Source organism: Bactrocera dorsalis, chromosome 2, assembly GCF_023373825.1.
Source record: "Bactrocera dorsalis isolate Fly_Bdor chromosome 2, ASM2337382v1, whole genome shotgun sequence".
Classification (NCBI taxonomy): Eukaryota; Metazoa; Arthropoda; class Insecta; order Diptera; family Tephritidae; genus Bactrocera; species Bactrocera dorsalis.
Window position 1 is genome coordinate 66134755 of NC_064304.1, and position 17473 is coordinate 66152227.

Consider the following 17473-nt stretch of genomic DNA (forward strand, 5'->3'; position numbering starts at 1 on the left):
GGTCATGTTGTCCGGATGGATGAAAACACTCCAGCTCTGAAAGTGTTCGACGCAGTACCCGAAGGGGGAAGCAGAGGAAGAGGAAGACCTCCACTCCGTTGGAAGGACCAAGTGGAGAAGGACCTGGCTTCGCTTGGAATATCCAATTGGCGCCACGTTGCGAAAAGAAGAAACGACTGGCGCGCTGTTGTTAACTCGGCTATAATCGCGGTTGTCTACGCCAATTAAGAAGAAGAAGAAAGTGCTATATGCAATAAAAACAATTTGAAGGAGACATTTCCCGCGATAAAATTTCTATATACTAAACTATTCCCTAATGATATATGCAATAAAAAAGATCAAGGATCGATAATTGAGCAAACACGTAATAGAGCGCATAGAAATTATAGGGAAAATTTGGCACAAATTGGGCAGCAATATTATTGGCCTTTAATGATAAAACAATTTAAACAGTATGCAAAAAATTGTAGCAATTGTAATAGTAATAAATATGAAAAACATCCGAAACTAGTGTCAATAGGGGAAGCACCAATACCAAAAAAAGAGGGAGAACAACTCCGTATACATATTTTTTTAGCACAAAAGCTTAGATTCATATTCCAAATTTCTAATCTTAAAACATATAGAAGACAAATCAAATTAGACCAGGCTTGAGTACGATACAGTTCACGTCTTTAATGGAAAGGATAAATGTACAAAATTATTATTGTACACCACGTCACAGTACAAGTAATAGCCAAATAGAAAAAGTTCATTCAACACTGATTGATGTTTAAAGCGAGAACACAGATTAATTAGTAATTTTGAATCAATTATGAGAGCAGTTCAACAGTATTATAAAACAATTCATTCTGTAACAGGTAAACAACCTTGCAACATTTTATTTAATAAAGACCCTCACGAAAATATGAAAAATGTGTTGCAAAATGCACAAGAGAAAAATAGAGCATGATAACAAGAAAAGGCTTCAAAACAGTTATTAAAAAGGAGATATTGTATTATGTTTGAGAAAATATATGGGAAAGAAATAAATTTAGCCCCAAATACAAAAAAGAAGTAGTAGATTAGTAGAAGATTTAGGAAATACAGTTAAAATACAAAACAGAAACAGAATAATTCATAAAGATAATATCAAATCTTAAATCTTTTACCTTCAATATCCTCGTACAAGAAAAAGAAATGTTTGTCTAAATGTTGTCACATATAAAAAGACTTCCATCAAAAAATACTTAGAAGTCGAAGATAATAAAATGTATCGAATATATATTTAATCGAATATATATTTAAGAGTCAATTTTAAATAAATTGTAAATATAAATTAAGATTTCAAAATGTTACTGTTCAAATTGATAAATTAGGTTTTGAATCGGGACGCTTCAATTTAGAGTTGGGGGAGTTAATACGAGGGCTGCTATATACATATATTTTTGACCTAATAATGAAAATAGGAATATTTATCAACGAAAATAGTTTTATTGTTTTACAAAATATTCTCCATCAAGATTTATACACTTTTGCATGCGCTCAAACCAATTTTCGAAGCACTTTTTCCACTGCGATTGAGACACCTCCAAAACATGGTTTTTGAATGTTTCAACGGCATTATTTTCTTGATGTGTGGGAATAAAAAAAAAGGCATTGGGTGTCAAGTCAGGGCTGTACGGCGGATGGCTCATCAATTCGACGTTATGGCCGGTCAAAAAGGCGCTGGTTTGAGCCGATGTGTGAGAGCTCGCATTGTCATGGTGCACAATGATTCGTCTTCTCTTGTTCGTTTTTCGAATTTCTCCGAAGACTTCATGCAAACAAATGGTGGTGTACCACTCAGAATTGACCGTCCTACGTTGGTCAAGCGGAACAGTCGCCACATAACCAGTTTTGCCGAAGAAACAGGCGACCATTTGCTTCGAAGTGCTTCTTCCACGAACAACTTTCGTTGAATTTGGCTCGTCTTGGAAGACCCACACGGTCGATTGCTGTTTTGTTTCGAGCTCATACGCATAGATCCATGATCCGTCACCTGTGACGATCTTATAAACGTCTTTTGAAGCACCGCGATCGTATTTTTTCGGCATTTCTTTACACCAATCCTCACTAGCCTTTTTTTGAGCGATTATCAAATTGTGCGGGATCCAACGAGAACAAACCTTTTTTACGGCCAGGTGTTCATGCAATATCGAATATATGCTGGTGGGAGAAATGCATAGGCATGCCTCTATCTGAAGGAATGTTACATAATGGTCTTGCATTATCAGTTCACGTACGGCATCGATGTTTTCTGGCACAACGGCTGTTTTTGGACGACCTTCACGGAAAAGCGTCGGCCACGATTGAATTCGTTGTACCAGTTTTTCACAGTGCTATAGGATGGTGCTTCATAGCCATACAAAGATTTTAGTTCATCGATGCACTCTTGTCGTGATAATCCACGTCGAAAGTTGTGAAAAATTATCGCACGAAAATGTTCACGAGTTAATTCCATTTTTTGGCCGAGATGAATTTTTTAATTCCCTGTAAATAAAACAATTCCCGATTAAATGACAAAACGTTCTGAGTGATGTTATGCTAAAAAATGTCAAACTTTCCAATGGAAATGTCAGATTGCACCTGGCAACACTTAGTGTTGCCTAGTCCAAAAATATATATATATATAAGCCTATGTAAAAATAAACATAAACAATAAATCAAGACTAACTTGTTTTTAGATACAAGTATATATAGCATATATATTTTTTTTCCTAACAGTGATTATAATTTCCAGCATGCAAAGGTAAATTAAAACAGATATTAATGCGAATCTCTAAAACATGCAAATTATGTTTACCTCTTTTTGTTCCACAACTGTACAATTCCGATATGAAATAAGCTTCCCCTCTTAAATTTCTGTACAATGCCAGTATTGCCGCAACCATTCTGCAATAAACATTAAGTTGCGAAGGAATTTAATTGATTTTTTCGCAACTTCTTATGCCCTTCCCTCCGTACATTGATATTCCCCTCATCTAGCCCCCGTGCGCACTTTGCTAACTTTTCGGGCAAAAATGTGCCCATCCCTGCAATAATCCATTCTTATCAAAACAATGTCGCTTGCCCTCACAAGAAGGCATAACAACAACAATTGTAAAAAAACAGAACGCTTGACATTCTGCTGGAACATGCTGTAACAGCTAATATTGTAATTAACTCTTTTCTTTGTTCTGGATTCAATCAAGCTGACGCTTACACTTCAGCTTTAGCTTTAACTTTAAGTAAATAAGACCAAAATGTATAAATATAAGTATTTCGGAAATAAAGATTTAATTTGTATCTGGCAATCCACGGGAATCACACGTATTCTTATTTCATCCGCGCGTTCGCGGATATAATATACTATATATATTTTTTTCAAAATTCTCTCGTCGCGGGAATTAATTTGCACAAATAATTACTTACATATGCACGTTAATATGCGCGACCGCTTGGTCTTTTAATATGTCTTCAAACATATAATGCTCAGCAAAAAAATATGTAAATATATAACTTATTAAAACTACATTTATTAAATATTTAGGTTATAATGCATGCAAGTTAATACCACCAGTTCATATTTCATGAACACATTTATTATTTGTTACAAATATGTAACATGACACTTACGACCCATATGGTCTGTCACAAGTGGATTTAGAACGAAATATGAAACATTGTACTTTGCCAAGATGTAATTCATAGATTGTAAGATGAACCTTTCTACTTGTAACATATAGTCAATCTTAAGTAGATTGTAGATATTCATACTTCCTAGAATGTAAGATTAATTTTTTTATCTAGGCTTAAGCAAAATATTGTATTTAAGGAAACGTAACAAAGAAAACTAGGCAGTTTGCCGTGGTTGCCAACAAAACTCAAACTGAAAAATTAATTTGCATGACTTTATTATATATTTCCAAAGATGTTAAGGAATTCGTCATAAAGTAGTTCAATTTGTACGTGCATTTATAAGCAGCATTTTTTGGTTTCTGTTCCGGTGTACAAAAAAGATGGTTTTCCAACTCGTGTCCACGCCACGTATATCTGACCGTGTGAAAAACATAGCATTTCCAAGTTTATTTCACACATTATGCGACTATGCTTGTGTCCTGTTGATTGTCATCTCAAATGCAATTTTCACTGGAAACGGAAGACGTTGGGACTGAAATGGTAAATCGCTAGAACTCAAAGGAATTCGTGGAATCAAGCATTCTGCCAACTTGTAATCGATAGCACACAATTTCGGCGCATGAAGATTGCGAAACATAATAACGATAGATCCTACTTTGAGACGCAAATGATGCGGTGGCATACCAGCCTCTCCAAAGAATTTTGAAATTCCACTTGGATTACACGATGTCGTCTTCATTGTCAAGACAATCGATCGATTTGTGTGACCGCAAATCTCCCGGAATTTGACTTTGAATCTTCCAGTTTAAGTCAACAACATACATAGATGTATGTGCCAGCTATTACTGCGGATGCATCTAAGGAATCGTTCTTACGATAATTTGGCCAATGTTCATAGAATGTTTATTCGTGATGAGTCCATCTTTCGTGAATTGATAAACGGGAGATTGAATAGATATCAAACCACTGGAAGTATCAACCGGTATTGACCCATTCCCAATTCTTAGCGTATACGGTGTAAAGTGTCTTCGGCAATGTAATTTTTGGTCGTATCCCCTAATTGACGCGGATTTGAAGGCTGATCATCGCGAAAAGTGTGCGAACTTCAGTGGCATTCGAAGTAGCTATCGCATCGACCATCGTTTGATTCCGGTGATTATCATGTTCCAGCAATTGTAATTGCTGGCATGATTCTCGAATAGTTGCACACAGTGTACCATTCACAGTACGCAATGACTCAAATGAAGTTGAACCGCATACATTAATCAATAACAACCGAAGGTAGAAGCAATCGTCGCTTTTTGTGTGGTTTGTATAAATTCGTCCTAATGGACGAACCTGGATGTCAATCTACTGGTTGGCCTTACTTTCTGCGTAACTATTTCTTCGACGATGCGTTCTATGTATAATATCAAGGAATTTCCGAATAGAGCAAGTTCCCGCAAATGGTTCACTGACGAAAGTTGAGAAAAACTCGTAAATTTTAATTTTGTTGCTGGCGGTGTTTCCATCTTTCTCTGCATCAGGTGGTGGAACCACCATCCACCATCCAAAGAAGAACAGAGTACATCTTGCATTCAACAGCACGTTGCTTCACGCTAAAGTCAATCAAACATCGTAACTGTTGTTTGAAAAGTCGTGCAGTGACATCGTTACGATCGCTTGCTGATTGACCGCGATCCATAATTCCACACGTACATACAATCGCATTCTGGGAGTACTGCCATGCATTGATGGCAAAAAGAACGCCGACCGATATTACGGCGACTTCTTCGTGGCTTCGTAACAAATTTCAATCTGAAATTGATCACTTTGTGTGAAACACACATAAAGTTTTCACTGAATAATTTTCAAAAATTTTTCTTTTGAATAGCCGGAATAAAAAAGCAAGCGACCGAAATTGAACGATTCAAATAATTTACAAATTAAAATATTGAAAAACAAAACAAACAAAAATTGAAAAAAATGTGTATGAAAAAAGTTACTTTTTGGAAGTTTCCAATTTCCGCCTTTTCCTCACGAAAAGCGTACGGTTTTTTATTTCCAAACCTTCCTCGATCCACAGAGAACAATATCTGAAAATTTCGTCAAGATTGGTGCAGCCGTTCTCTCAGCGTTACTAGCCATTCATTCATTAGTATGCGAAAAAGAAAAGGGCTGTTTTTAGGGGTATTCGAAACTTTCTTGCCGTAAAAACCATCCTTGAACTTCAACGAATATTTAGAAAAAAGAATCGACCAAATTGGTGCAGACGTTGTTGAGTTATGCGCTTAGCAACACATTTTGCGATTCATTTTTATATACATACATATGTATGTATATGATGACTACATTTTTTGTTTTGCAGAAGAGAGGAAAAGTAAAGAAGATGAAATAATGGAGGACCTAATGCATGTATTGGCTTTAGGCGAAGAATGCAGATACAGCGTACAATTTATTCAAAATAGTGTACTGAATCCAAGGTATTTTTAAATGAAATCTTATGGGAACTTGATGAAAACCGATTCAAGAGATCACACGTGTCACTTGGAAAACTTTCGAAGCTATTTAGGATCTAATAAAGGGAGACAATCTTTTCAACAAAATTCGGTCGGGCAAACAATTTCCAATTAAAACGCAACTGGCAATTGTGTTGTATCGCTTAGGTTCTAGCGGTGAAGGAGCTACTCTTTCGAAGATTGCAGGTTTATTTGGAATAAGTGATGGTGGTATCATTCAGGTCAGAGTTCGTCGGTTTTCCTCATAATACGTTAACATGCTTTTATATTTTAGAAGTTAATTGAACGCATATTTAATGCGCTGTTGAAATATAAGCACCACTATTTATTTTGGCCGAATACGGAAGAACGCAAAAAGCTCGTTTTAGAAACTTCGATTGAGTTACCTAACTGCATAGGATACGTTGATGGTACCGAAATTCCATTGGCGGAAAAACCGTCACAGGACCCAGAAGCGTATGTACTTTTCACGAAAATATATTTACTCCGTTAAGGCACAAGCTGTGTGCGATCATAGATTACAAATAAGGCACTTGCTGCTAGGCTTTCCAGGTAGCGTTCATGATGCACGTATTTTTAATAACAGCGAATTGTCAATTGAAGCACATAAATTTTTTGGAGAAGGTGAATGGATTGCAGGTGACAGTGCATATAAATTATCGAGTACTGTTATAACGCCCTTTAGAGAAAATTCTAGAAATTTAAAACTAAGCCAAAGGAATTTTTTTTTTAACAAAACATTCAGTTGATATAGAATTCCAATTGAACATTGTTTTGGAATGCTGAAGGAAAGATTTGGTAGTTTAAAAGGCTTTACCCTAGACGGTCATCCTTCGTCAAAATGACTACGAACTATTTTATTTTCACTGTAAATATGTTTTTAATTGTTCGTGGTGATCTCCGCTTTCGTACAGCGATAGTCGGTTGTTTATTCTCTTTGAATGCACACATACAGAGGAGCACGCAAATCGTAAGTAGATTTTTTTTTCGGTTATGTTTTATGGCGTAGTCAAATTGACGAAGGATGACGTTTATGTAACTTTCAGGTTTTTGTGGTATTATTTTCTGGATCGATTAGGGGTTTATTTCATTTGCCATGACTACTAAGCTACCGTTAAATGATGAGGAAATCGAGAAGTTTTTCTCCTTAATCGATGACGATCTGTTGGAAAGCGAAACTAGTGAACTAAGTATTGACACGGAAGTGGATCAAGACGAATGCACTCAAAATACAAGCTCGTCAGGTGAAGAAACTAGCGTGGATCAATGCGATTATGCTCATAATTCAAGCTGTTCAGATCAAGAAACCGAGGTGGTCGTCTTCATCCACCCCCCTTCCCCTTAATATTTTAAAATCAAATTCTAATATTATATCATGCTCTAAAGTAATACTGCGTGGCAAAAACGGCCATAAATGGTCATCGGTAAAAGGTAAAACACATCGATATGGTTTGAACATAATACATCAAAATTGAGGTCTTGCGCGTGAATGCAAAAACATAACTGACCCACTAGAATGTTTCCAAATGTTTATCACAAAGGATATTATTAGTGAAATCGTGCAGTGGACAAACCAAGAAATAATTCAACGGCAATCAACCGTGATTTGAGATACAGATATGACACAAAGACGGATCACTTCTGAAACGGAAATAAACGCTCTTTTAGGAGTACTGGTAATGACGGCTGTTAAAAAGGATCAGCATTTATCTGCTGATGAATTATTCGAACGGTCATACAGTGGAACCCAGTACATAAGCGTAACCACAAAAGCAAGATTCAAGTTCCTAATGGCTTGCTTACGGTTCGACGATAAGTCTGTACGCATTCAACCAGTAAAGGACAAATTCGCTCCTATAAGGAAAATATGGAGGGAAAATTATAATCCTGGTCCATACCTAACAATTGATGAGCAGCTACTGGCATTTAGAGGTAAATGCCGTTTCCGTATGTACATACATACCAAATAAGCCAGCCAAATATGGCATTAAAATTATAATGCTGTGTGATAGTGGAACTAATTACATAGTGAATTCAATACCGTATTTAGGTAAAGGCTCCAATACCACGAAACTGCCTATTGGAGAGTTCTACGTTAAAGAGCTAACAAAATCAGTACATGGCTCGAATAGAAATATTACGATGGACAACTGGTTTACATCCATACCTTTGGCTCAGTCGTTAGGAAATCACCCGTACAATTTAACAATAGTTGGCACACTCAGATCAAACAAAGCGGAAATACCTTCTGAATTAAAAAACAAAAAGGGACGTAAATGCGGAACGTCAATGTTTTGCTATGACAAAAATTTAACTCTATTATCCTATAAACCAAAACCTAGCAAAATAGTATATCTTCTGTCATCTTGCAATGAAATAGGTACTATTAACCCCGTTTCAAATAAGCCATCCATGATTGAGTTTTACAACGGAACCAAAGGGGTAGTAGACACCCTGGATCAGATGTGCAGCGCAATGAGTTGTTCAAGAAAAACGAACAGGTGGCCATTGTGCCAATTTTTCGGTATGCTGAACATTTCTTTTATAAATTCGTATGTTATTTACACACACAATATGTTTAAAGTTGGACAAAAGCCTTTAAAACGGGTAGATTTTATGAAAAAACTTTTTACTAGTCTTATAGATAGTCACTTAGAAGACAGACTTAATATGCCAACAATTACCACTACGGTAAGAAATGACATAATAAATTTACGACCTGACCATCCTAAAAATGGATCAGAAAATATGATACGGGCAAATTAATGTACAAAAAAAAAAGGATGACCGTCCAGGGTTAAGGCTCCAAATAAAAAATGAAAATGGTATGAAAAAAGTTAACAAATGGATTCTCTGTTGTGCATTGTTACACAACTTTATACTCCAACAAGACGATTATTTCGATTACCAACCTGAGGAATCGGAGCACAGTATTGACGAGTCGTTATTGGAACCAAATGCTCGTACCAATGAATAAGGCGACGACAATCTTTGAACAATTGTTTAGTCAATAAATATATTAATTTAAAAATTCTTTTCTTATTTATTTTTTCAAATAAAATTCAATTTCTTTACATAAACAAGTAACATAAATTATTTGACTAGAAATAACTTAATATGGATAAAGAAAAAATAAATATAGTTTAAAAAAAAACTAAAAAACACGATTTTAAAGCGTATCAAACAAAAAAGTGAAAATAATTCTTTGTATAAACTAACAATAATAATGAAGGAAAAATTTCTGCATTATTGTGAAAATAGCGTGGAATGCTCACTATATTAAAAATATGTCACAAAGCACCCCACGCTTTTCTCACAATAATGCACTAATTTTTCCTTCATTATTATTGTTAGTTTATACATACAAAGAATTATTTCTCACTTTTTAGTTTGATACGCTTTAAAAGCGTGTTTTTTAGTTTTTTAAACTATATTTATTTTTAATTTTTTAGTTTGATGTGAGAAACCCCAAATTTGTTAAAATATGAACTATGACATGTAGTATTGGTTAAGTAAATCGATACTTAGGCAGCATATCTACTCGTAACCTTTCATTGACTACTTGTTACATTATTTGCGACCAAGTTCTATTGACGACTTTACGAATTATTACTTCTTAATCGAATCATTTCTTCTAAAGCTTCACTGTTACATGGGGTTTTACCAGTCAACTTTGAACAGTTCTTCAATTCGAATACTGTTCAAAGATCTACAACGACTAAGTGCTACATAAGCTTGTCCAGCAGCAAACAGTCGAGAGCCCAGATCCATTACTGCATGATCTACTGTACAACCTTGCATCTTATGAACGGTCGACGCCCAACTCAGTATTATTGGCAACATTAGTCTCTCAGCAATTTCATAGCTATATTTTGCTGGAAATTGTATCGATATTGGCTTAATTACGTGTTCACCATCTGAGCCGAAATTAATGCGTACTGACGGGATGTCTTCTATATATATAGGGTGATTTTTTAAGAGCTTGATAACTTTTTTTGAAAAAAAAACGCATAAAATTTGCAAAATCTCATCGGTTCTTTATTTGAAACGTTAGATTGGTTCATGACATTTACTTTTTGAAGATAATTTCATTTAAATGTTGACCGCGGCTGCGTCTTAGGTGGTCCATTCGGAAAGTCCAATTTTGGGCAACTTTTTCGAGCATTTCGGCCGGAATAGCCCGAATTTCTTCGGAAATGTTGTCTTCCAAAGCTGGAATAGTTGCTGGCTTATTTCTGTAGACTTTAGACTTGACGTAGCCCCACAAAAAATAGTCTAAAGGCGTTAAATCGCATGATCTTGGTGGCCAACTTACGGGTCCATTTCTTGAGATGAATTGTTGTCCGAAGTTTTCCCTCAAAATGGCCATAGAATCGCGAGCTGTGTGGCATGTAGCGCCATCTTGTTGAAACCACATGTCAACCAAGTTCAGTTCTTCCATTTTTGGCAACAAAAAGTTTGTTAGCATCGAACGATAGCGATCGCCATTCACCGTAACGTTGCGTCCAACAGCATCTTTGAAAAAATACGGTCCAATGATTCCACCAGCGTACAAACCACACCAAACAGTGCATTTTTCGGGATGCATGGGCAGTTCTTGAACGGCTTCTGGTTGCTCTTCACCCCAAATGCGGCAATTTTGCTTATTTACGTAGCCATTCAACCAGAAATGAGCCTCATCGCTGAACAAAATTTGTCGATAAAAAAGCGGATTTTCACATTTCGAACCGAACACTGATTTTGGTAATAAAATTCAATGATTTGCAAGCGTTGCTCGTTAGTAAGTCTATTCATGATGAAATGTCAAAGCATACTGAGCATCTTTCTCTTTGACACCATGTCTGAAATCCCACGTGATCTGTCAAATACTAATGCATGAAAATCCTAACCTCAAAAAAATCACCCGTTATCATATACTTGGTCCCAGCGAAAATTTGGCCAGATAATTTCTGTAACAAACCCCATATTACCATTCACTAAACCTTGATTATATTATAAGTATTAATTTTTTGTTACCTAAAATTCATATGTTTTGCATTATTTGATATTAATTATTCTGGTGAGCGGTTATATATACATATGTATATCTATATAAAGTATAGTTTTTTAAGGATATACATATATGTATGTAACTCAGTCTATACATATGCTATTCAAATGTCACCAAAACTAGTTTTATATAGATGTTGCATACTTTTAAGCGCATCTTTTTGGTGAGCTGCTTAATCTTACTATCGCCTTCCTACAGTGTCGCTCAAATATTCTAGGTTTCAGTACCACTTAAAAAAGTTACTATTAACGTGTGGCACTGGTATACTTACCTTTTGTCGTATACCTATGGGTTGGAAAGTAAACAAAAGGCACTGGTCTTCACACGTTATAATTATAATAATCACTTTATTATTTCACAATAAAAACTTGGGTTTTTCGTATACACTTCGGTGTATTTAATATATATTAATAAATATGTAGATTCCAATGTTGGACACTGATGGCGAGCTCGGTGCTTCACGATTTGGATGAAAAAAAAGAAATTGCGGTGATGGTTGCGGTACGAAAAATTGATAAAAGCTGAATTTCGCGGACGACTGGTTTTCTTTACGGAAGAAACGGTAAGAAGATAATCCCGGTCGAATCAATCCCTTTTTATGGTTTGGGTGGTGAAATTAGCTGACATTACGAGTCGTCTCGTTGATGATCGTATGGTTGTTGTGTTGCAGTGTTGTAGTAATGATCGGTGTTTGATGCGTGTGTGTGTATTGGGGTATGCTGTGAGCTGTTGTGTGATGAGGTGTTGTGACGTGATATGATGTGATGTGTGGTGATATGTGGTGATGTGATGATGTGATGTGGGATGCTGCAGAACGCTCATAGCTCATGTGAACATCCCGGCCCCCTTAGGCGAATTAATCGGCTAAGAGCCGTTGCAGCTGTTGCAATGTGTTTAGTACAGCGCTCAACCCTGTTGAGCGTCGTTGTTGCTGACGATGAGCGTGGCGTGGCGGAGATGGCCGTCTACGTGTTGCGGTTGTTTGGCTGCTTCGTCGTCGCCGGGTAGCATCGCTGCGTGGTCTGATACGGGCGTTGGTGCTACTTTCCGACGGATTGGCTCGGCGGGGAAAACGATGAAATAGAGTGTGATGGGGCCTCTGGCAATATTGACAGGCGCCGTCGGCCCAGCACTCTATGGTGGCGTGGTCATCTGCCAGGCAGGTCATGCAATGCCCATGGGCTCTTGCAACCTGTTGCCGCTGAGCAGGCTTCATGCTCTTGAAAATGGAGCATCGTTTCAGGGCGTGTGGGCGATGGCACAAGCTGCAACCTGGAGGCCCCTGAGGCTCCAATAGCTGCTCCTCTCTCATCTCCCGGACTGCTTCGGCGGATGGCGGTGGTCGCATAACCCTGGTCCTTGGAGCGGCAACTGGTGCAGCCGACGCTTTGGGTATAGCGATTTCGGACCTGACGGTGTTGGAGGCGGTTTGGATCTCCTCTACGTCCATTTCTATGGGAATATAGAATTGTAATTAAATTGATTTTGTTTATAATATTAGCATGTAGTTGTTGTAGCTACATATCTATACATATGCATGTATATGTTTGTATAATAAATTGATTTTCAACGCGCTTGGTTGAATTTATTTTTTGTACGGATCATAAAGCGGGTTATTTTCGAATTAGCGGAATTGTTTTATTATTTTTCGATTACTTTTGCGTGTTATTTTGCGGTTTTGGTTGAAGTTGTTCTTCGCCGTTTGGAAGAAAACACAGTTTGGTGACTGGTCGAGTTAATATGCCGGTTTGTGTTCGCACATCGACTACTCTTATGTGACCATCTGATCCTCGATGAACCTTTTCAATGCGGCCTAGTCGCCATTCTGTTGGAGGAAGGCATTCGTCCTGTATGATTACGCATTCTCCTGCCTTGGCTTCCTTCTGGGCCGTTTTCCAGCGATATCTCTTATGGAGATCTTTGAGATAGTCTTCCTTCCATCTGTGGCTGAATTCGTGATGGAGAATCTTGATTCTTTCCCATCGATTTATTAAACTGAGTGAGTCTCCTTCTGTCTCAGGTATGGCGAGAAGAGGAGCTCCTCTGAGGAAATGACCTGGTGTAAGAGCTGTGAAATCGGAGGGATCTTGCGAGAGTGATGATATAGGTCTTGAATTTAATACGGCTTCGATACGAGTGAGTAGTGTCGTAAACTCCTCATAATTGAATTTATGATTACCGGCCGTTTTCTTTAAATGGGACTTAAAGCTTTTTACTGCTGATTCCCAAAGTCCGCCCATGTGTGGAGAACATGGAGGTATAAATTGCCAATCGATCCCTTGGGGTGCATATTTATTAACTATTTCAGGGGAGACTTCTTTCATGAAGTTTATAAACTCCTTCTCGGTTGCTCTTTGGGCTCCGACAAAGTTTTTCCCATTATCGCTCATTATTTTTGAAGGAAATCCGCGTCGTCCGACAAAGCGTGCAAATGCTGCAAGAAAAGCCGCAGTGGTCAGATCTGAACAAAGCTCGAGGTGTACTGCCTTTGTCGTAAAACATACAAAGACAGCCACATACCCTTTTCTAAATGAAGAAGACCTTAACATGGAGGCCTTTATCTGGAAAGGTCCAGCAAAATCAACCCCAGTGATGGTAAAGGGTAGAGCATAGTTGCAGCGCTCAGGTGGTAAAGCTGCCATGATCTGCGTACGCATTTTGTGTTTGTACATGGTACATGGTTTACACATGAAAATCGTCCTTTTTATTTGTGGCTTTAGTCGCGGTATATAAAATTCTTGACGGACCATTTGTTGCATTAATCGATGCTCACCATGCAGTGTAAGATGGTGCAGATATGCTCGAAATAGGTAAGTAAAACGGGATTTCTCTGGAATAATGATGGGATGTCGTTCGTTATAACTAAGGCTGGAGTTCGCCAATCTTCCATTTGCCCTTATTAATCCCTTAGAATCCAAGAATGGATTTAAGACGAGAAGTGAGCTTCCCTTTTCGAGAGGTCGCTTTTCGAGCAACTTTGACTTCTCGCTGCTGAAATAGCGAGATTGTGTATATAGTATTAGACTGACCTTGGCATGTTGCAAGTCGCAATGCGTTAGTTTTACGCAAGGTTCATTTGGTGCTCCTTTCATTTTTAGTTTAAGTCTTTGAATGAATTTGTGCATGTAAGCGACTACTCTTAGTGCTCTAGCAAATGATGAAAATCGGTGGAGAATATCATCCTCTTCAGGAGTGATATGAAAATTTTCAATTTTCCGACTTTCCGGCGGTATTATATTACGAGCGGGAGACCTTGGCCAGAATTCTTGTGATTCTGTTAGCCAGGCTGGACCATTCCACCAGAGTGTAGTGCTGGTGAGGTGCAGTGGCTTGCAACCTCTTGTCCCAAGATCCGCTGGGTTATCTGCACTTGCAACATGTTGCCATTTTGCTGAGCCAACTAAGTCTAAAATTTGGGATATTCTGTTAGATACATATGTCTTCCAAGTGTAGGGTGGTTTTTCCAACCATGCTAATACTATCTCTGAATCTGACCAAAGATACATTTTATGATCATTTAATTTGAGATGGGTTTGAATAATTGAAATTAATTTTGCTAACAGAAGAGCACCATTCAGTTCAAGCCGTGGCAGACTGAGTGTCTTCAAAGGTGCAACTTTGGCTTTGGCTACCAGGAGATGTGAAGATATTTTATTATCGTACTGAGTGCGCACGTAAACTGTTGCACAATAGGCCTTTTCAGAGGCATCACAGAAACCGTGCAATTCTGCGTTAATGTTAGGGGTGAAATTTACCCATCGAGGGATTCGAATTTCAGAGATAGTATGTAAATTGTTAGCAAATTGAACCCATTTCGCTAAACGTAAAGGTTTTACCTGTTCATCCCATTCAGTGCCATCTTGCCACAATTCTTGAATGAGGATTTTTGCTTGAATCATAATTGGCGAAAGCCATCCTGCGGGGTCGAAAAGTTTTGCCACCGAGGAAAGTATTTGGCGTTTTGTAATGGCGGACATTGCAGATATTGACTCAATTGTATATGAGAATTGATCTGTTATCGCATTCCATTGAATTCCTAGAGTTTTAGTTGTACTAGCCTTTTCAAATTTAAGGAAGTCTGTATCTAATAAGTCTTCTTTTTTAATGTCTTTTATTATATCAGGGTGATTTGAAGTAATTTTCTTTAAGGGGAATCCCGCTGAATTTAGTGCTTTGATCACTTGAGATAGTGATTCGCACGCTAGGGACAGACTGTGGCTACCTGATAGTATGTCGTCCACGTATGTTTGTGTTTGCAACACAGAAGATGCTAAAGGCAAATTTGTTGCATTTGTTTTTGCCACTTCATGTAGTGTCCTGATCGCCAAATAGGGTGCGCAATTGATGCCAAAGGTGACGGTTTTAAGTTTAAAGTCGCTGATTGGACTATTACTTGATTTGCGGAAGACTATACGCTGGAAATCTTGGTCATCTTCATGTACTAGAATTTGTCTGTACATTTTCTCTACATCCCCATTGAAAACGTATTTAAACATGCGCCAATTTAGAATTAGCAACATGAGATCAGGTTGTAATGTTGGCCCTGTGTATAGTACATCATTGAGTGATTTGCCTGAGCTCGTACACTTTGAGGCATTGAAAACCACTCGTACTTTTGTTGTAATTTTATCAGGTCTTATTACCCCATGATGTGGCAGATAAAAAGATAAATATCTACCTTTAGATACTTTTTCATATGGAACAGCTTCTTCCATATGATTGAGGCCAAGATATTCGTCCATCACATTATCGTATGCCGATTTAAGCTCACTTTTCTTTATCAGGCTTTTTTCCAGGCTTAGAAATTGCTGGACTGCTGATATTCTAGAGTAGCCTAGAGCTATGGTTTCAGGGAAAGTTGGTTTGAAAGGTAATCGCACAACATAACGACCATGTTCGTTTCTTGTTGTTGTGGATTTGTAATAGGCTTCGCATGCCTGGTCTTCTTCTGAAAGCTGTGTGATTTGGGGTAATTCTTCTATTTCCCAGAATTTTTTGAGTTGATTACTTAAAAACTCGTTTGAGATATTTTCCACTTGTGTGGTGAAAGAATTGATTTTTTCAGGGACTTGGCCACTAATAATCCACCCAAAGATTGTATTTTGGGCTAACAATTTATTGGAGATTTTCTCAATACCTTCAAGAATTATTTGAGGTATTAAGTCACTGCCTAATAATATGTCGATTTGTGATGGGGTATGACAATTGGGATCTGCTAATTTAAGATGTGAGCATTTTTCCCAGTGTATTTTATTTACTTCATAGCTTGGAAGCAAATTGGTAAGTTGCGGTAGAACGATGGCTTGCGCATCTATTCTAATATCCGCATTTGGAGATACTATCGTAATTGGGCATATTTTGTTCGAATTTTGGATAATTCTTCCGCCCATTCCTGAAATTTGGAAATTTGAATGTTTTATTGGCAATTTGAGCCGATTTTGAGCTTTTGATGATATAAAAGATCTTTGAGATCCTTGATCTATTAGTGCTCTTAGTTTGAATAAATCACCCTTATGTGCTATGGTGATGACCGCAGTGGGTAAAAGAATTTTGCTTTCATTTTCTGAATGAAGCGCTTGAATTTTTGCTGCTTTAGAGCAACATGGTTGTTCTTCCCTTTTTTCGGGATTTGAGATTTCGGGATTATCACTTTTGGTTGTAGTGACTAACCCGGTGGTTTTATGAAATTGATTTTGCTTCATATTTTGAAAATTTGTAATATGAAGCAATGAGTGATGTCTACGTTGACAGTACACACAACTAAATTTGCTTTCACAGTCTTTTGTCGTATGAGCATTCGACAGACAGTTGATGCAAAGTTTATGTTGTCTGACAAGATTGTTTCTGTCAGATACGGATAATTTTTTGAATCTCTCGCAAGATCTTATGTTATGACCTCCTTTACAAATTTCACATACTGGTTGCCATTTATTAGTTTGGTTTGACACGAAAGTGTTACTTTTATTAACGTGTCTATTGTATTGCATATTATTGCTGGCTTGAGGTTTAAACAAGTTTTTACTTGAGTCATTTTGATGACTTTTTGGATTTATAATTTTTTTGTCTATTCGCTCAGCTATCTCGTATTGAGCAGTGAGGAATGTTTTCATCTGTTGCCAGGTGGGCATTATTTTTCTTTCCACTAGAGATTGTTCCCATCGTAGCAAAGCAGCATCAGGCAGTGTTTCTGCGCAAATGGTTACTATCATAGGGTCCCACGATTCTGTGGAGATATTTTGTGTTTTTAACACAGATAAACAATTGGTCACTGTCGAGTGTAAGTTTT

The 17473-nt window shown here is 37.5% G+C and overlaps 1 protein-coding gene and 1 long non-coding RNA gene across 4 annotated transcripts in view; one reads left to right on the forward strand and one right to left on the reverse strand.

Moving 5' to 3' along the window:
• The window catches only part of LOC105233304 (uncharacterized), a 1563509-nt gene that overhangs the window by 777132 nt on the left and 768904 nt on the right, over nucleotides 1-17473 (forward strand). The window lies entirely within an intron of this gene.
• Nucleotides 11437-13127, reverse strand: LOC125776734 (uncharacterized). The gene has a single exon (XM_049450284.1). It carries the CDS (start codon nucleotides 12635-12637, stop codon nucleotides 12044-12046), a length of 594 nt encoding a protein of 197 aa, XP_049306241.1. The 5' UTR covers nucleotides 12638-13127; the 3' UTR covers nucleotides 11437-12043.